At 31.5% G+C, this 21,030-nt stretch overlaps 1 protein-coding gene across 1 annotated transcript; it reads right to left on the bottom strand.

Moving 5' to 3' along the window:
• Nucleotides 1–12,070: 12,070 nt before the first annotated feature.
• Nucleotides 12,071–19,624, bottom strand: LOC114266906 (leucoanthocyanidin reductase). Its single transcript, XM_028207864.2, has 5 exons — nucleotides 19,122–19,624; nucleotides 18,265–18,405; nucleotides 17,502–17,739; nucleotides 12,621–12,824; nucleotides 12,071–12,540 (listed from the first exon to the last, which is right to left on the bottom strand). Exons 1-5 carry the CDS (start codon nucleotides 19,305–19,307, stop codon nucleotides 12,281–12,283), a joined length of 1,029 nt encoding a protein of 342 aa, XP_028063665.1. The 5' UTR covers nucleotides 19,308–19,624; the 3' UTR covers nucleotides 12,071–12,280.
• Nucleotides 19,625–21,030: the final 1,406 nt, after the last annotated feature.

Raw genomic sequence — 21,030 nt, 5'->3', positions numbered from 1 at the left:
TAAAAGTAAAACAATCGAAATTACTGTTGATAGTGTGAAGATATAGGGACATACAAAGTAAAATATATACAATTTTTTTTTTTTTTTCATTTATATGATTAACAAGTTAATCACAAAAATGTAAATCTTTATTTATACATTTCAGGTTTAAAAAAAAAAAAAAGAAAACTCTGACACGTATTCTAAAAATAAATATAAAAAAAAAGAAAAAAATTGAAAGACAAGTAACTTAATGAATTGCACCAAGCCGGTCCTCTTTGATGTAACTTATTCTAAATTAAAAATTAATAATAAAAAAGTAAATTAATAATAAACAAGTAACCGTCACAATTGCTTTCGAACTTTCACTTCCTTTTATGTAAGAGAAAGAGAGTGAAAGTTTTCCTTACTACAACCATTTGTTGTTTGAGAGTGAAGTATAGAGATTGGGTATTGCTACCACGTGTTTCCCAAGTGATTCTAGTTGATGACTTTTATACAATGTCCGAATGCCAAAATATGCCTAGTTGAGTTAGGATTTTTTTGTTTTTAATTTTTAGAAAAACATAAAATTTGTTTGGGAAACAGTTTTTATAAAATATTTTTGGAAAATAAATTAAAATTAAAATAATTCATATTTTAAGATACCCTAAAAAATTATTTATGAACATTTAGAAACTATTATCGTTCAAAAATAAAAACAAAATAAAATGATGGGTGATATTAAACTACTACTACTTCTTCTTCTTCTTCTTCTTTATTTTTTATTTATTTATTTATTTTTGTGTGGTGTGTGTGTTTGCGCACACTTTTCAAACCATGAAAATTGAAGAATGAAAATAAAGAAAATAACCAAAAAAGTTGCTCAAAGGTCTGTTTCATATAATTTTTTGTTTTTTTTTTTTGGGAAAATATAAAAAACATTCTTTGACTAATTATTTTTGTAAAAAATTCTGAAATGTTTTCGAAACTATTTTCACACAAAAATGAAAAAGCGATAAAAAGTTTGTTTGGTTCCAGTTTTCAGAAAATTCTACTTTTTTATTTTTCGTATTTTAATGTTTTTAATGTATTTTTTTAGTATTTTAAGCATTTTTTTTGGGCAAATTACATATACCCCTCGAGATTTAGCAAAATTACAGATATCTCCTGAGATTTGAGAAATTACAGATATCTCCTGAAGGTTATATTTACATAACAAATTAGGGAGCAAATTGTTATGAAAATATAAATATCAGGGGACAATTTATTATGAAAATATAAACCTCAAGGGGGTATCTGTAATTTCTGAAACCTTATAGGGGTATCTGTAATTTAGCTAAACCTCGAGGGAGGTATATGTAATTTGCCTTTTTTTTATAAAATTTTTAGACACACCTAACATAAATACACTTAAAAAGTATAATATTTGTGAAAAAAATCTATTAAAAAATATACTAAATACCAAAAAATATGAAAATTCAGTACATTTTCTTATTTTTTTGTATTTATTAATTTTTTAAAATATTTTTTCACAAATATTTTATTATTTTACTATTTTAGATACATCTAAGTAAGGTGTATCTAAAAAAGTAAAAAAATTACTTAAAATTTTAAAAATATTCACTAAAAATAAAAAAATACGGAAAATAAAAAACTTAATTTTTAGAAAACTGAAACTAAACATACTGAATTATTTTCAAACTTTGCTTAATTTTTTTAAAAGGAAAATTTTTTCAAAAGATTAAAAAAAAAAAAAAAGAAGAAGAAGAAGAAGAAGAAGAAGAAGAAGTCGTGAGCTGCCATGAAAGTCAAATTTTGAACTTAGCTTCAGCAAATTTTTTCAAAAGATAAAAAGAAAAAGAAAAAAAAAAAAAAGAAAGAAGAAGAAGAAGAAGAAGAAGAAGTAGTAGTGAGCTGCCATGAAAGTCAAATTTTGAACTTAGCTTCAGCATTCAAATGTAGATTTTCAGTTTTGGAAGAAAAATCTAGAAGGGGATAGGGGTGGGCAACGGTTTATCCGAACCGCTCAAACCGTCCAACCCGCATATAAATGGGCGGTTTCGCAAACATAATGCGGGCGGTTGCGGTTTGAAATATGACAAATTTGCGGGTTGCGGACGGGTCGCGGTTTAAACCCGTAACCCGCAAAAACCGCCCGCACTTTAATTATTATTATTATACCAACTTTGTAACTTTTACAGGAGTACTATTATATTCTCTATGATACTAGGATCCTTATTTTTAAGTATATATCAACTTTCTTAATGCCGTAGAATTATAAAGTCTTAAACTTGGTTTCTTATTTGATTTTCATTGGTGATTCATTCACTTTTTCCTAATAAAATTTTCCTTCTAATGGTCGATGGAACTTATAGTTTGATTATTGATTACTGAACTGACAATTCTAATTGAGTACAACCTTTAATGCATTGATATACATTTTTTTCATAGCAAAAATGCTAGTGTAGGGTCTCTTTGTTTTGGGTACTTTCATTTAATGCATTGATATTCAATTTTTATTTGTAAACTCATCAAAAAATTGTTATCACAAATATATAAAATGAATCTGATGCCTAAATTCGCTGGGAAAAAAAACTTGAAAATTAACTTTTAAAGAAAAAAGTGTAAACCGCAAACCGCCCGCACATTTGCAAACCCTATCCGCACAAACCGCAAACCGCACTGCGGGCGGTTGCGGGTTGACTTTTTTCCAAACCGCATAGATGCGGACGGGTCAAAATCGAACCGCAAACCGCACAAAACCGATCCGCGAACACCCCTAGAAGGGGACAATATTTAAAAGTTATGAAACTTTGGCCTCGTTTGGTAGAACTGTGAAAAAGTGACTATAACTTATAATCTAACAGCTTATAACTTATAACTGTGAACATAAGCTGATTTTTGACTTATAAATTAAGGGGTTGTTTGGAGTGTTCTAAATAAGTGCACTTTTTATCTTTTTAGACTAAAAAATTGAGAAAGAAAATATGGATGTTTGGGTTAACTTTTTGACTTTTTATGGAAAAATGTGTAATAAAAAATTGTAAAAATTGATTTGTAGGGAAAAATTAGGATTGGAAGTTGTGCAACCGTAATTGTTGACTTTTGGTGAATAGTGTTAACGTTTTAACTTTTTGAGTAACTTTTTGACTTTTTGGCAATATGCCAAACTTGGCCTAAGCTTTTCCCCCACTTAAAGAATAAGTTGATTTTTGACTTACAAAAAGCTATAAGCTGTATTGTTAAGCTGAACCAAACACATCAAAATAGCTTAAATTAAGTTAAAAGCTGAAATGAGCTGGAAATAAGCCCTACCAAACAGGGCCTCTCTCTTGGCTTTTATGTAAAGAAAAGTCCAACGCGTTTTGGCAACATATATCCTCTAAAAAAAGTTAAATAGTCAAAAAGTTACTATTTCATTTAAGTCACATCACCTTCTATCACATGACTTCAAACTCAATTTATATTTCATAAAAAGTTAAAAAGTGCACTTATTTAAAATATCTCAAACAACCCTAATAAAAAATAATTTTTTAATTTTTTTGAGTCCCATCATTTTTATATTTTCTTTACACAAAAAAAAAAAAAATCACAAAAAATAAAAATATCAATTTTTTTAAAACTTTCTAAAACACCACTAGGCACTAGCTTGGCTTCCCCACAAATGGGAATTCCCCAAATTGTTTGACGCAATAATGTAATACCAGATCAAACCTTCAATCATTTTAGATTTTAATTTCAAAATTAAATAAACAATGAACGAAAAAACTTTATTTTTAAACTATGGTAAGACATTATAATACGGGCAATGATTGGTGGTTACAAATTCTGTGGCTTAAATGGTCCGAAAATGTCAAAACAACGTCGTTTTGGGTACAAAACAACTCTAAAAATGCCAAAACGACGTCGTTTTGACATTTTAGGCCATTTGAGCCACAGAATTTGTGGTCACCAAACATTTTCCATTATAATACCGTGGTTGTTAACACAACACTATAATTATATTTTTTTTTGTATATATAGGTAAATTACAAATATATTCAGTGATATTTGTTTAAAATATAATTTGTTTTCTATAATTTTAAAAATTATAAAGATCGCTTTTCAAAAATTATCATTTAACAGAGTTGACAAAAAAAAAAATCTAACTATCATTCCATACAATAATGAAATTTTACTAGAATTATTAATTAAAATATATTACTGACATCATTAAAAATTGTTAATTGATTTTTGATTAATGAAAGGGATTATTTGTTATGTAATTAAAATTTTTAAAGATAAGATGTAATTTTCAAAACCATATGAGTGATTAGTATTTTAAATAAACCTCATAGGTGTATTTGAAATTTATCCTCTTTTTTAAGATTCAAGTGAAAAACGAAATTAACAACATGCGTTTGGGAATAAAGTTTATTTGTACGTTAATTATTTAATTTTAAATTAAACAAATGTAAAATAGTTAAAGCCATACAAAATCAGTGAAAAGAAAGAAATGTTGTGTCCAACTCAAGAGGTGAAAGGTTAGATTCCTTATCTAATCCAATTTTGGATATTCGATAGCATACATACAAGTAATGAGTTGAAGTTATATATAAACTAAAAAAACAATAGTTTTCTGATTATTAAACACAAAAATGATTTGATCTATATTTATATGTAGATGTACGATCCACGATTTTATAAGTAATTCATGTGCTAATTAACAAGATATTAAATCTTGATGTGATTTTAATTAGCTTATGGTTACTATATAGATATCTGTAATTCCTCAAAAGGGGGTGGTCACAGAAAATGTGGTAGGTCACTAGTGTTAACAATCTCTATCGATTAGTTTTGGAATGTTGTATATCACAAGTGCTACTACTTTCTACCCTTCAATTATTATTAAATAAATAATAAAAGCTGAATTTTGAAGGTTAGGTACCCACTTCTTTGTATAACAAACTTTATTGTTAGAGGAAAAGCATGGGTAGATAGCTGGAGAGTAGAGGGAGTATCACCTTGTACAAGTTTAACTCTCAAGCTATTTTGTAAAACTGTTTGGTGGGTCAGAAATTTCGATTGATCTATGTTGTCATCTAATCGCAGGAAATCATATGGTTATTGGTTTTCATTTTCAAGCCCTACTTTCCAAAGTAGCCTTCCTTCTAGAGGGAAGGACCCTCTCCTTTTTCTTTTTCTTTTTTCTTCTTCTCTATTTATTTATTTATTTGCAAAGAAAGATTTTATTAAGAAGATAGAAAGGATACGAGATGAGGTCTTGAAAGATGCATCATATAGCTAAAAAATACATCCCAATTATGTTGACACTCACTTTAAAGCCCAATCATGTGTCAACCAAAACTCAAAAAAAAAGAAGATTGGTGAGTTCTCAACCCAAATCCATAAATGAAAATTACAATGAAGGTTTGGAACAGAGGCACAAAATGAACTCAATGATAGGCCCTCTCCTTTTTCTTGCCAAGAAGCTAGTAATTTGGAAGTTGTCCAATGCTCTAATGGAGAAGATCAATCGCCTTGAATGAGTGTAAATAAGGGTTGGTCTAAATTGACAAAAAAATTCAAACAACAAAACCAAAATGACACAAATAAAGGGAAACAATGGAAGGAAAAAGGGAGCAAGGTGGGTGGATCCCAGTCCTGAGGCAGAGAAGAAGATCAAGGCACCAAGGAGCAGGAAATGAAGGAAGAAGATCAGGTCTCTTCACTTTGTTTGTGGACAATATACATGAAGCAATGAATCTACGAGGTTTGCATGAGCTGTTCACAAAGTTTGGGGTGGTTAGGGACGTATTCATTCCACATAAGAGGAGGAGATCATTAAATACAAGATTTGGTTTTGTGCGGTTTGATTGCCAGGTTGCAGCCTTTGTGGCTGCCCAAAAAGCAAATGGGCTTTGGGTAGATGACATAAAATTACCTGTAAAAACTGCAGATTATGGAAAGGAAAATGGTGAAAGCAAATGGATGAAGCCTACATTAAGGAGGAAGTTTGAGGGGCAAACTGTAGCAGAAAACTATATGAAGAAAAGCTGGAACCAGGGTATTGATAGAAGATCGTTTGTGGTGGCTCTAAATGGTGTCAACTCAGTCGGCAAACACAACACTACTATTAATGTGGTGGAGATAGGAAATGGATGGTTGTATGAAAGCCTAATTCTAAGGCTTGAATCAATGTACTATGTTTTGGCAATTAAGGAGGAACTTAAAAGAAAAAAAATGATGGGGGTGTTAGTGAGAGAAGGTGGAGGTCGAGATGTTATGATAACCTTTAAGTCAAAGGAGGAGCTGAGGAACAATAGAAGCAAGATTATTGCTTGGTTTCAGGACTGGAGTGTGTTCATTAAGAAATGGTCATCAGATCATTATCTTGAGCAAGAAAGGTTTGTATGGCTGAGCTGCTATGGAATCCCACTAAACCTATGGAATACAAATACATTTAGAAAAATTGGAAGATTATGGGGAGAGGTGATTTATTTTGATGGAGATACACATGAAGCAGCATCTTTTCGGTGTGGAAAGATTAAGATTGCCACAAGCCTCATGGAGCCAATAAATATAAATTTAACTTTAGAATGTAAGGAAAGAGCATATTCTATAAAAGTGTGTGAGGAACAGATTGTGATGGAGGTAAAAGCCACTTGTAAATGCAACCTAGTTGATGGTGATGAAGAGTATGTCGGCTCCAATGTCAATGGTGAGGTGTAACCCAATGCTGAACCCAGATTAGAGAAAGATGAAGATGACTTGGCAGATGTGGTGGCTGATGATGTGGAAGTTACCAATGAGCTGGTTGAAGGGGACTTGCCAACTAGGAGGAAGGAAGGAGGTGAGGTGGATGTAGAAGGAAACTGGATGGAGGTCTCAATAGTTGAAGAAACTGCAGATTACATGGGGAAATCAAATGAAGCTGCCAAAAGTAAGATTGCAGCCGACATTGGGAAAGCAATTGAAGAGGGCACATGTGAGGTAGAGATAATGATGAAGGAAAAAATAGGAGGATTACAGTAGAGGTGTAATGATGAGACACTAAAAGTAGGTGGTCAGACTCATATACCAAGATCTGTGAGAAGTTTGAGTAGGTCTTCGAGGGTCAGACCAGGTATTAACTTGGAGGTTCTTTTGGGCCAGAAGCAGTGCACTAATAAGACCATTGAGCCAGGTATAATTCAACATTATGACTTTGGTACTAGCCATCCCAATGTGTGGGCTGAGCATGGGCCTATTGTGCTGGGATCTAAGTCCAGTGAGTGTAATAGTATTAGTGTATCCATCTGCAAATCTGTGTCTAATAAGATGAAGTCTAGAAATAATAAAGGGAAAAGCAAAATGGGTGTTAGAAACTCCATGTCAGTAGGTGGATTTTCTGGGTTTGCAAGAAGGCTAGGGCACGAGGGGAGTGGATCAAGTAAAGGAAATCACAAAAGGGTGGTTGTTAGGTCAGTAACTGCTACAATGTTGAAGTTTGTATCAGATAAATCTCAACATAGTTGCATTGAAGGAAAACTACATGAGGCTCGACTAACACTTCTTTTGGGTAAAAGTTTGGGGGTTGATTGTCAAGGCCAAGATGAGACAGTGATTCAAAATCTTGTTCAGATGGAGGAGGCGGATAAAGAAAGGATTAGAGAGGGGGTTGAAGGGACAACATGATCAACTCATACTAGGTGATATGAAAGAGTACAAATCTACTGTTATGAAGTGGTTAAGAAGATGAGAAAAATTAGGAAGGTCCTGGTAGATAGGAAAATAGATTTGGCATTATTTCAAGAAACAAAAAAGGCAAGCTTTTCACGTGTGGATGTTAAAAGAGTGTGTCTTAGAGACAAAATGGAGTTCATGGTTGTTGATGCTGAGGGCAGGGCTGGAGGGCTGCTTTGTATATGGGATCCTGAGGTGTTTCAGCTCTCAGATTGTTGCAGCAATAGGCATTTTATTCTGCTTGCAGGTACAATCATTAACTCATTTGATTGTGTTGTTGTTAATGTGTATGCTCCTAATGATCCTTTGAGGATAGGTAAATTATGGGAGACCCTAGTAAATTTGAAAGCAAGTTTCACTAAACCTTGGTGCCTAGGTGGAGGCTTTAATGAAATTAGATTAGTGGATGAAAGAGTACGTTGTTTAAGAAGGGAAAGAGGTATGAAAGACTTCAATGATTTTATAGATAGGTGTGAGCTGACCGAGTTACAAATGATGGGTAGGAAATTTACCTGGTGTAATGCAATCGATGGCAATAAATAGAGTAAAATTGATAGATTCCTACTGAGCCCTGAGTGGATTGAAAGATTCAAGTTCAAACTGTGGGGTTTACCTAGACACATTTCTGATCATTGTCCTCTACTTTTAATGGAGGATGTAAGGGACTGGGGACCCAAACCCTTTAAGTTCTCTAATGCTTGGTTGCTGCACCCCAGTTTTGCATCCTTTTTAGAGAGAGTTTGGCAAGAGTCACAGCTAATGGAAGAGCATGTGTAATATTGCAAATGAAATTACATGCATTGAAGTTAGCATTAAAGCAATGGAGCAAAGAAATGTTTGGTAATGTCTCAAAGAAAATTAAAGAAATTGAGAGTTAGCTGCACTCATTGGATTTATTGGCTGAAGATAGACCCTTGGTGGAAGCAGAGCCGAAGCTAAAAAGAGAGACAAGTAGTGAATTGTGGAGGCTCAGTAGAATGTTGGAATGGTCATGGTTGCAAAAGTCAAGATTGGAGTGGAACTTAAAAGGGGATAGAAACACAAGATTTTTTCATGTGATGGCTAGCAGTAGGCAAATTAGGAATGCATTGAATTCTATAATGGTGGAGGGGATGGTAGTTGAGGACCCAGAACAAGTGAAGAATGTGGTATGGGGTCACTTTAACAGGCATTTTTCAGAAGTATAGAGGATTAGACCTGTCTTAACTTGTGATTTTAAGAGTGTCAGATGCAGTGACTGGTTTCAGCAGCTGGAAGCAGAGTTTTCGAAGGAAGAGATATGGGCAGCAGTCAAAGAGTGCAATGGAAATAAAGTACCAGGTCCCGATGGCTTTAACTTAATGTGTTTTCAAACGAATTGGAAAGTGTTTAAAGAAGATGTGATGCTGTTCATGAAAGAGTTCCATAGTTTGGGTAGATTGGCTTTTGGAATGAACAACTCATTTGTCACTTTAATTGCAAAGAAGGTCAACGCAGTCAACCTCAATGACTATAGGCCAATAAGCTTGATTGGATCAATATACAAGATTTTGTCTAAGGTTCTAGCTAGTATACTCAAACTAGTTATGCCAGAAGTAATAAGCGATACCCAATCAGTTTTTTTGGGTGGAAGAAATATCTTGGATGGGGTTTTGATTGCAAATGAAATTGTGGACGGGTGGAAGAAAGCCAGGAAGAAGGGGTTACTGTTTAAACTCGATTTTGAAAAAGCTTATGATTCCATCAACTAGGGTTTTTTGTTTTCCATGTTGTCCAATTTTGGCTTTGGCTCTAAATGGATTAACTGGATGAAGGAGTGTATCTCAAATGCTAGAATCTCAGTACTTGTGAATGGGTCACCAACTAAAGAGTTTAGTCCACAAAAAGGCCTTAGACAGGGTGATCCATTATTACCTTTCCTGTTTAATTTGGTTGCAGAAGGGTTAAGTATTCTATTGCTTAGAGCAAGGGAAATAAGACTGATAAAAGGGGTACATATTGATGGGGTGGTCGTTTGCTGATGATTCATTACTTTTCTGTGAAGCTAATATGATGAAGGTAATGAATCTTAAAAGAATCTTAAGGTGCTTTGAAATGATCTCAGGACTTAAGATTAATTTCCATAAGAGTATGGTATTTGGGGTTGGAATTTCAATCAATACTCTTAAGGAACTTGCTTCATTGCTTAATTGTAAAACTCAGAACTTACCACTGAAATTTCTGGGCTTACTATTGGGTGCCTCTCTAAGTAGAAAGAAATCTTGGCAACCTGTTATTGACAAGATCAAAGCCAGACTTGCTGAGTGGAAAATGAGGCTCCTATCCTTTGCTGGCAGGTTAACTCTAATCAAATCAGGGCAATCTAGTTTGCCAGTGTATTATCTGTCTCTCTTCAGGATGCCAGAAAGAGTTACTAAGGAAATTGATAAATTATAAGCAGCTTTCTTATGGGGAGGCACATAATTGAAAATAAAGATTCATCTGGTGCATTGAAAGGAGGTGACCAAAAGCATTAATCAAGGTGAGTTGGGAATAAGGAGAATTAGAGAGGTAAATTCTTGTTTATTAATGAAGTGGTGGTGGAGATTTGTTAATGAAGAGGAGGCCTTATGGAAAAAAGTGATTTGTCATGAGTATAAATTTGAAGAAGGAGCATGGCTTCCAAATAAAAATTTTGGCATAAGATGGTCTAAGATATGGGGTGATGTCCTAGCAGTGGCATAGCATAGTAACACTCTTTTACAATTTTTTGTTAACAATTTTCAAATTAAAGTGGATAATGGGAGTAGAGTGAGATTTTGGCATGATAAATATGGTGTGGTGGTATTTGTCTTAATGAGGCTTTCCCTAGACTTTTTTTCACTCTCAACAAAGAAGAATGGATCTCTTAAGCTTTTTGTTGACAAAAAGGTCTGGGTTATGGGATTTATGTTTAAGAAGGCCTTTGCGGCAGTGGGAGGATGAGGAGGTATCCAGGCTCACTGAAATGTTAAGAGCAGCTCCTATGTTATGTTTCGGGAAAAAGACAAACCAAGGTGGCTAGCTTGTAAACCAGGTCATTCCTTTGTTGTTTCTTTATATAGGCACTATGAAGTGGGTTTTGGTGCAATTGTGAGCACTTGTAGACTAGTGTGGATTAATTATCTCCCACCCAAAGTTCGATTTTTTATGGTTAGCTTGGAAACATAAGATCAAAACTACTGTTTTCCTCCAAATGGTTGAAGTGCTGGGTGGGGAAGTCTCAACTATGTGTATTTTCTGTAAATCAGAGGCAGAATCTATTTCACATGTCCTTATTTCTTGCCCTCTGATTTGGAAGGTGTGGTCTAGTTTAGTGCAGTGGTAGGGATTGATATGGGTTGTGCCTGGATCTGTTGAATGTTTGTTACATTGGTGGGCTGGTACCTGTCTCATGAAAGCTGAAAGGAGGATATGGCAAGCTATTCCTCTGGTTGCCCTTTGGTCCATTTGGAAACATCAGAATGATTGCTTGTTCAATAGTGTTCAACCAGCTATGAAGGAGCTTAAGGAGTCAATTATTATCAGGTTAGCTATTTGGCTGAAAGCTTCTTCTAAGGATTGTCAGTTTTCCATTAATGATTTTCTTTATAACATCAAGCGGATTAGAGTTTGTTTAGGTGGTCAGGTTTGATGCGATGCACAAGGTTAAACATCAGGTTTTAGTGTATTTGTAGCAGCAACAGGGCCCCTGGTTTATAATCTACTTTCTTATAGGGAGCAACAGCAACATGTGTTAGTCTGGAATTTGTGTATGGGAGTGTTCTCTGATGTCTGTGTATATGGCTGAGAGTGACTTGAGCAGGGTTGCTGATGTGATGGTCCCTTGGCTACTCAGCTTGGTCTATTTAGTTCTGGTTCTAGTTTGGTCTGTTGGTATAGTTGTTTTTTTCATTACATTGGCTGTTATATATGTCTGTGATGGACTCCAGAGTGTTATGCTGTTGGTGTGTCTGCTTTGGGCACTTAGCTAGCAGTAGCATTGGTATGGTGGCTGAATGTTAGGATAGGCTTGCTCAGCTGAGTTGTTGATGTTGTTATGGTGTTTGGTTGGTTTCCTTGTTGGTCTTTCACCAACTCGGGAGGGGAGGGGAGGGGGGGTTGCTAGCAAATGATATGATGGGTTTCTTGGTTCCAATCTTGTTGAGATGATTTAATTCATTGTGATACTTGCACTTTCCCTTTCTTTATTGTTGGAATTTGTTTTGTACTTTGGTCTTGTTTCTTTCATTAATAAAGTTTCTTCCTTGCCGAGGAAAAAAAAAAAAAACCCATAATTTCTTCCAAGAAGGGTATCAATATTTGAGATCCAGCAAGCACCACAAAAATAAAACTCATATTTAGCAAAATAGAAAAATACACCTAACCAATAATTCACTATTTTTAAACTATAGAGACCTTTATCCTCTTTTCAAATAAATTCATTTTCAGAATTCGAACGCCAATTTTTCTTCCCACTGAAACAATACATTGAGATAAGTTCAAAATAAAATCATAAATAATAGGCAACGAATTGACTCCCAATTTTATTGAATAAAATTGTTGCCATAAAAAAAATAATAGATGGATTAGATATGGTTCACATAATGATGTGTCCAATTACATATATTTCTTCAAATCAAGCACACATTGTGATGGGAAGTACTTCAACAACATGATTCTGGGCAGTGTTTCCATCCGTCTCATCTGTAAAATTCTTCCCATTCATCTTCACAACAAAATCATCGAAACATTCATCAACGGTCCTGAACGATTCATCAGGGTAGAGGCTGCATACTTCAACGTCATTAGGACCTTCAATTGAAAAATTAATCTGGCATCCCTTAATGAAAATGTCGTGTGTGAACGATGCAACGACACTTTGTGGGATTATATTCACTGCAGCACAAAATAAATAAATAAATAAACACAAACATTAATATTTCAATATTGAAATGGGTAAAAATATATATTTTAACCTGCTGCTGCTGCTAGTAGGTCATTTTCTGAGACAGTGACTCGGGGGAGAGTGCGTCCAATCTTCTTCTCCCACAAAGATGCAAGCTCATTTATGTTGAGAAAATTGCAGGATGGTCGGAAATGAACCGATTTGTTCAGCGTACGAATGTCGTCGACGGTTTTGATGGTGAATTTTCCTATATCAGAGCCTGCAACAAAATATGCTGCATAGCACAGAATCATGAAATTTGAATTAGAGCATAAAATTTTAAATGAAGTGTGCGAATAGATATGGGAAATAATGTTGATTATCATTACAGTCTATCATGTGTACTTGGTGTGAAAAAATTTATGAGTGGTAATGTCTTACCAAGGACAATAGAAAATGAAATATGAAGAGGTTGGTTTAAATAACAGATTTCTCTCTTCAAATTTGCAGAAAATGCATTCAACTTCACAAATTTGATAAAATTCCATGGGTATAGTTTCTACAAACTTCATCTTATATAATATGTAACTCTCTTTTCATTAATAATTCTTTAATCACGTGAATAGAAAAATAAATGTTTTCATAATTTTTAAACTTCAATGTATGTTTACTTCGTTAAATCTCGTGTCTATGTTCAGCCAAAAAACGCAAAAAAAAAAAAAAAAAAAACTTGTATACGCACACTATCTGAAATAGTTTTGGTTATTTTAACCTTATCAGTCAATTTAATTTATCTAAATATAAGATATGTATATTTCTATGTTCTTATGTTAACTTGTTTCATTATATCAAAACATTAATTTTACATTAAATTAAGATGTAATATTGCACCAGTATCAACTAAGTAAAACAAATTATATGTGAGATTTTTTTATTATTTATTTATTTCCTATGTTTTTGCATTATTACATCCATGCTCCTAACATAACCATGACATGGCATGTTCACATATAAATAATAAATTAATTAATTAAATTAAAATGGAAAAGGCGCTCTCCCCCACTCAGCCAATCAAGTGGACAATTTTACATTTTTTTTTTTCGCCCATTTGATATAGCTTATTTTTTAATTTGGATATAGCTTATTTTTTATCTTTTTAATTTTTTACACAAAAACATATTAAAAAAAATAAAAATAAATAATATAATTTAAAAAAATAAATAAATTAATAAACAACTTATTTAAGTTATTGCCAAACTCACTCTAATCAAAATCTTTGGAAAAAGAAATAAACGCAACAATTACACGAGCCTTGAACTCGCAATCTCTTTTATGGCGGGTTGAAAAGTATACCCACTCAGAACAAAGCCATCAAATATTTCATTATTGCTTTATTGAATTTGGGAGTACGACCTCATCATATTAATTTGGTAGTTTTATAGTACAGAATAATTACCTCGAAGAAGTGGATTTTAAACAAAGATGTAAATACCTTAAAAAAAAACAACTGTGATATTATATGCATTAATTAAGATTTTAATTAATATATTAATATTAATTATGATATTATTATTAATTTTACTGATTATACAAATTATGAATATAAAAAATCTCTTAAATTATGTCACATTATCAATTGATACACTAATTAGTATATATAGTATTATTCAAAAAAAAAAACAAAGATGTAAATCAGCAACCTACATTCAAGCTTAAGCAAGTTACATCTCTAACAGTCTATAGAATGGATTGTTAAATGCAAAATATAATAAGTGTGAAAAAATATAGCATTGTAACGGTTTGCTATTGAAACTGTTAAAAATAACAATTGTTATATTTTGTATCAAATTTAACATAAGTTTTACTAATAGCTAAAATTGTCAGTACAACAAATTTTGGACAACTGCCCAAACAACCACCAAATGTTTGTTAAAGTTGCCAATTTGGAGGACGGCCCGAATGACCATCCCAAAGTTGGTCAAGCTAAAAAATAACAATTTGACCATTAGAGCAACATTGTTATATTATTACTATTTTACACTGTTCATTACTAAATTATAATTTTAACTATTTATTTTACCTATTTATCATTGGAGATACTCTTAGGCTATATATATATATATATATATACACATCTACACACATAATGATTTTTCTTTTTTTATTTTTAGAACATAATGATTTTTCAATGGGAGTGACTTTAGCTCACTTCTATCTTGTTGATAGCCTTGGATTGGTTTTAATCAAAAATAAAAGTCAAATTATGCCAAGTTGTAATTTGATTAATATTGACCTTAAATTCTGCTGCATGTGTTATGAGATGTTATCAAGAATACTAGGAACACACAGAATCAAAAACACAATCAACTATTAAAAACAATTTTAACCATCATATCTCATGATGACGCTCATAATAAGATAAACAATTTCATTCAAATTATTCTATTTATATTTTATGTGATTTGTTTGGTAGTCGATTATATGTTTGTGGAGTTCTAAAAAAATGTTGATACAGTCAAACAAAATGAAACATATTTGGTATCATATGATAATATCATCGTAACAGTCGAGACAACATGGTTAAGTTTGTCCAAGACAAAGGTCGTTTACCTAATTTTATTTTTAATCTTTTATTAGTCAATAATACCAAATAAAATCATACACCATTATATTTAATATTTTCTATAACTATGCTACCTAGAAAGAAATTTATGCATGGCATATATGCAATGACAAAAAATAATTATATATGTATGCAATAATGCCATTACAACATATAAAAGTTTTAGTGATCAATTTTTTTTTTTTCGAAAGGAAAAATTTTGTTGCAAAAAATATTTAGGAACCAATTCCCATCGTCGCAAGAATATTCGTCAAAAAGTCGTCCCAAAAAGTATTAAAAAAAATTGTCTTTTAGTAATTTTTTTTTTTAAATGTCACTAACAAATATACTTTTAAAGAAAAAATTAACTGGTCTTAAAAAGGATAATAATTTATTACTAAATCTCTAATTTCGTCTCTAAAAATATAATAATAACACTTTTAACAACAAAAGTCTTTCACTCCTAAAATGTGATTTTATAGTTAAATTTTTGTTTCTGAAACTTAATTTGTTGTAGTGTACATTAGCATGTGTACATACAAATACATCCAAATATAATTATTATTATTATTATTTTTTTTTTGGTTTCTTTCTTTTCCTTTGTATAATAGTTAAACTACTCTTAATGGATTTTCTCTCTATCAATCTTTATCTCTTTCTCCTTTTTTTTCTTTATTTTGTTTGTTTGTTTGTTTCTTTCAGTTTCAGCTGACCAATAAAGTTTTTCAAGGTTATTTTATTTTAATGGGTATCTTTTTAAAGGAAAATACTCGAGACTTTAAAAAAATTGTACTCACAGTGATATAGCAAGATATATATAAATTCTTAATTTATTACATACCCAATGATATAAAACTTAACTTTTTTACCATATCATTATAAATATATTTGTAAATTTAAAAATGTAAATCTCTAATATTGCTGCATTTTAATTACTTGTGTGGTTGGTCATTATGAATTCACGGGTCTTAGTTACAAATTCACAACCACCAACCAGAACAGGATTAACATAGTAACTTAGAGTTCTATCAAAGAAATGTCACTACGGTCAAAAAAAAAAAACTCTAGACTTTTATATGTTTTATCAATAAAATTGGTTTGTAAATTCAAGTTATGCACATTTAGAGTTCGTTTGAGAAGTAGGTTGGCTTTTTAATTTTTTGACTATTTTAGTTTGGGGTTAAAAAGTCTCGTTTGAGATTGACTTTTTTTTGACTGTTTGTGAGAGAAAGAATGTAATAATTATGAATTAGATGTGACATTTTATCTTATTAAGTTAAAAAGTTTATTTTATCTTTTTATAACTAAAATAATTCCATCCACAATCCAACGCAATCCAATCCAAATTGCCAAAGGAAGGCTTATTAAGGCAGTCTTTGGGAAGGAGGTTGAGAGGCTATTTTAGTCTCATTCAAATAAATAGCCAAAAAGTCCAACTATAGCTTAGTTTTTGTTTTTTTTTTTTGTTTTTTTTATTAGAAACTGACGCAGATAGATTTAAAATTACAATTTTACCTTTTTAATTTTTGACTAACACACCAATTTACCATTTCAACACACATGAGTAATTTAATCATTTCATATGCCATCAAATCAATCATCATGTACTTGCACAACTTCACGTCAGGCATAACTTTTTAGGAATAATTTAATTATTTTTTATTTCAACATTATTTTAAATACATTTTTAATACAATAATTAAACAAAAAATTAAATTTATCTTTTCAAATATAAAAATTAAAATAATTAAAAAATTAAAAAAAGAAAATGGGGAGACCCCAGCACCAAGTGGCCCAAAAATTATTTATTTATTTATTTTTTTTCATCCTCTCCCTGCCCCCACGCGTGTGGTGGGGGGGTTCTGCAGCACTGTTGCTTTCTAAACACCCACTAAATCACTAAAATCGTTAAAAATGACTAATGAATCGAGGCTCTAATAATCGCGATGAGAAAAATTTGTCATGCATTATAGGTTACCTTTCTATTTTTTTTCCCTTACTGAAGAAGAAATAATTAAAAAATTAAAAAATAAGATTACAATGTGAAAACAAATTCAACTGAGTGTTGGTTTGAAAAGTGAGTTGATTTTTTAGTTATCTTAGTTTGGTGTTAAAAAGTCACGTTAGGAATGAATTTTTTAACTTTTTTATTTTTTGTAAGAAAAAAAATATAATATTTATAAGTTAGATGTAATGTTTTATCTTATTAAATTAAAAAGTCTATTTTATTTTTATTTATTTTTTTGTAAATATTGTAACTAAAAGCCTGGGCCAAAACTTGCCAAACAAAGGCTGAGTCAAAGGTCGTTCATTGTGAAGTTGGCTTCTACTTTTTAATTTTGAGCTATAACTACGTAACAATAGCCATACCTTTGACACTGCCATCACCATAAATTTGGAACTCATCCAAAGGGGGAATTACTTCCGAGGGGTGAGTATTGTCATAGTATGGCCAAGAAGCAATAGAGTTGCAGCAGATATAAGTGTAGGGCACCCCACACTCTTCTATCAATCGCCGCACCCTCCTCTTTTCGTTGTACATGGTGAGCCCTGGTTCCACCGGATTAGCCCTATCAACGTCATGCCCAAACTCCGATGGCAAAAACCTCTGCAACAAGTACGTACCAAAGTATTCGTGTCAACCTCGATAAAAGACTTTGTGAGCTTTGCAAGTATGTCAAAGAGAAGAGTATATCACAGTTGTGTATTTGTTATTCAAAATATGACCTCTTCGATGAATTTGAATGAATGCTGGCAAATATGGAAAGGTTGAAAGAACTATTTTTGTTGCTTTCTATTTTTTTATTTCTTAACCTTGTGTTTAGTTTTGAGAAGAGAAAGGAAAAAAATTAAGTAAAATATGAATAAAATATACATATATTTTATTTAATTTTATATACTTTTATTTTTTATTTTTTAAATTTCTTCTTAAATCTTCTAACTAAACACACCGTAATGCTGTGTTTGGTTGGGACATTTGGAGAGGGATTTGAAAAAGGAAAGAAAAAAGGTTTGTGAAACTAAGTGAAATATAGATATATTTTATTCACATTTCACTTAATTTTTTTTTTCTATTTTCAAATTTCACTTCAAATCCTCCGACCAAACCCGAGGTAAGCGAAAATGTTTTTACCTTGATGGTTCCGACAGCTTTAATGGCATGGACAAGGGTGAGTTGGTCTAGTATATTAGCACCACCAATAGCTGATATTACTATATCTATCTTATGCTCTTTTAGTATCTTCTCCATGAATGCTTGATCCTTGACAACACCCTGTTACATATCACATCACATCCAAATTAGTGTGTTTGTGAAAACAAAAACAATGAAAAAAATTTCTCAGAAAAAAAAAAAATCATGGTATTTTCATAATGTTTTCATGTTATATCCTGAAACAGTTTTCAAAAACATTTTGTTAATGTTACTTAAAAAGTGTCATTTTCAATAAATATATGTATATATTTGAAAACGGGTTTTATCATGTTTGTATTTTTGTGTACAAATATAAGGACGGAATCAAAACTTTTGTTTTGTAAGATTGAACGTTCACCAAAAATCATAAATATAATTTTTTTTTACTATTCATAAGAAGATGGAGAAAGAGATAAATGAGAAAAAACAAAAACCAATATTTAAAACAAAACCACGACAATAAAACAACAAAGAGGCCCGTCCAAAAAAAAAAAAAAAACAATGGAAAGATAAATTCAAAAACACTTCTTGAAACATCGACAAAATTTTAAAAAATAAAATTATAGATAGAAAAAATTATTTTTCAAAAATTAACTATATGGGGCAACTACATTCCCTCGTCTCTTAGGCTGCATTTAATTTATGAATTTAGAAATAAAACGAATAAAAATGAGTAAATTATGAATGAAATATAATTATATTTTACATAATTTTTTATTTTTATTTTTCAAAATTTTTAAATTCATAAATCAAATACAGCCTCAATATTTTTGCCAATGGAGGGAGAGAGAGAGTACATGAATAACTTTAGCGCCTTTGTCTTGAAGAGTTTTGTTGGTTTTAGAGCCAACCGATCGGACGAGAAGGTACGTAGGCCGATCAGCATGGAGGCTAGCTTCGGCGATGAACTGGCCAATGAAACCGGAGGCTCCAACGATGAGGACTCCGCCCCCGGCTGCGGACACAGATTCCAACACAGTCATTCTTTTCGTTACGTACCTCCCTCTAGTCCTTGATATTTGGAGACAGCGTTGGATAAGTGTATATATATATATATATGTCTATATGAATATCAAGATGTCAAGGATGGTGGTAGATTAAATAACGAGTAGCACATAATTTCCAGCTACCCTTCAATTCAAACGGACGGAATTCCAACTTTCTTGTAGAATTTATTTATTTAATGTTTTTACATTGTTTGGTGTATCATAATCTAATTCAGGTATTTAACGTGTACCTTTGATTTTATTTTATTTTTATTTTTTTCTAGTGTGCATTGACTGATTGTTGAGAAAATCGTGCTCGGATAACTAAATGGTTCCTACCACATTTAAGGGACCCGACTTGAAATTTCTCAAAAAAAATATTTTTCACTTCTTTTCGTTGTCTTTGGTGTAGGTAAGATTAATATGGCTTTCATCTTGAACGGGGTCAATTATAATTCTTTTTTGAATAATAAAAAATCCTAACATTTTGTGTAGACATAAATGCTTTTTTTGTTTTTTTCACAAAAAAAAAGCTTATTTTATGATATTATTTTTTTGTGTTGCTTGAATAAATCTAGGATTTTAAGAACAATATATGGCTTCCTTTAGGAAGAAGGTTAGGTTGGATTTGAGGTTATTTTAGTTACAAAAAGATAAAATATGCTTTTTAGCTCAATAAAAAAAAAAAATCACACCTAACCCATAATCATTACATTCTTTCTCTTACAAAAAGTCAAAAAAATCAAAAAGCTCTTCCCAAACAAAACTTTTTAGCCCCCGGTTAAAATAGTCAAAAAGTTAAAAAATCAATCCACTTCCGAAGTTAATTAATAAATATAATGGAATATGATTCAAAGAGTACTGAATAATTTCTCAAAACAATACTCGGTTGCAACTAGTGACAGAGCCACACGGTGACCAGGGGTCATGTGGCCCCCTGGTATTTATTTATTTATTTATTTTTACATATGTATATAAATAAAATTTTGAACAAAAATAATATTTAGAATATAATATCAAGGGCATTTTTAAATTTATGAAAACAATAGTGACTGTTTTATTAAAAATGAAGTGACTACAACAAATTATATTTTTATGTATGAAAATTTTATGAAAAAAATCTCAATATAAAAGTAATATCCATTAGTATTGATATGCAAATATAATTAATCTCACTATATATATGTAAAAATTACTAGAGTATTAGTTATATTTGCATGTGGAGTTCACCCTTTCATATGTTACTTTACTATTGATTGGTAATATCATATGCCAACAATAACGTGATATCACTATTACATGAAATTTTTACTCAAATTTTGTAAAAATTTGATTTATCTTACCATTATATAATTTATTTTAACACTTAAATATATGATTTTTTTACATTGCCCATAATACACTAGTTACACGCAATACTTTCGTTTTAATTTTACTCAAAGTTAATTGTAAAATTTTAAGTGAAATACTTTTGTAATAATTTATTTAATTTTTTGTACTTAATATTAATTCAAAAATTATTATTATCTTTTTATTGTTGGTTATGGAAAAAAAAAATTAAAGTTGTAATCAATAAGTGCCTCTTCTGATTTAGTTTCCTGACTCTACCACTGGTTGCAACACTCCATCTTTTTTCTTTAAATTTTTTTTACCCTCTTATGGTATTGCATATTTTCAATATGTCTATCATGTTTGAAATTCATACATCTTAATATTCTTA

The sequence above is a fragment of the Camellia sinensis genome, chromosome 5 (assembly GCF_055761805.1).
Source record: "Camellia sinensis isolate YWXY chromosome 5, ASM5576180v1, whole genome shotgun sequence".
Taxonomy (NCBI): domain Eukaryota; kingdom Viridiplantae; phylum Streptophyta; class Magnoliopsida; order Ericales; family Theaceae; genus Camellia; species Camellia sinensis.
The sequence above is the reverse complement of the archived record's forward strand: the minus strand, read 5'-3'. Positions and strand labels throughout refer to the sequence as shown.

Coding starts and splice junctions, on each gene's coding strand:
- LOC114266906 (XM_028207864.2), bottom strand. CDS start 19,307: ATGACTGTGTTGGAATCTGTGTCCGCAGCCGGGGGCGGAGTCCTCATC. Junction 18,406..19,121: donor AAGGCGCTAAAGTTATTCAT/GTACTCTCTCTC, acceptor GATATGTAACAG/GGTGTTGTCAAGGATCAAGC. Junction 12,541..12,620: donor CCTACTAGCAGCAGCAGCAG/GTTAAAATATAT, acceptor TTTGTGCTGCAG/TGAATATAATCCCACAAAGT.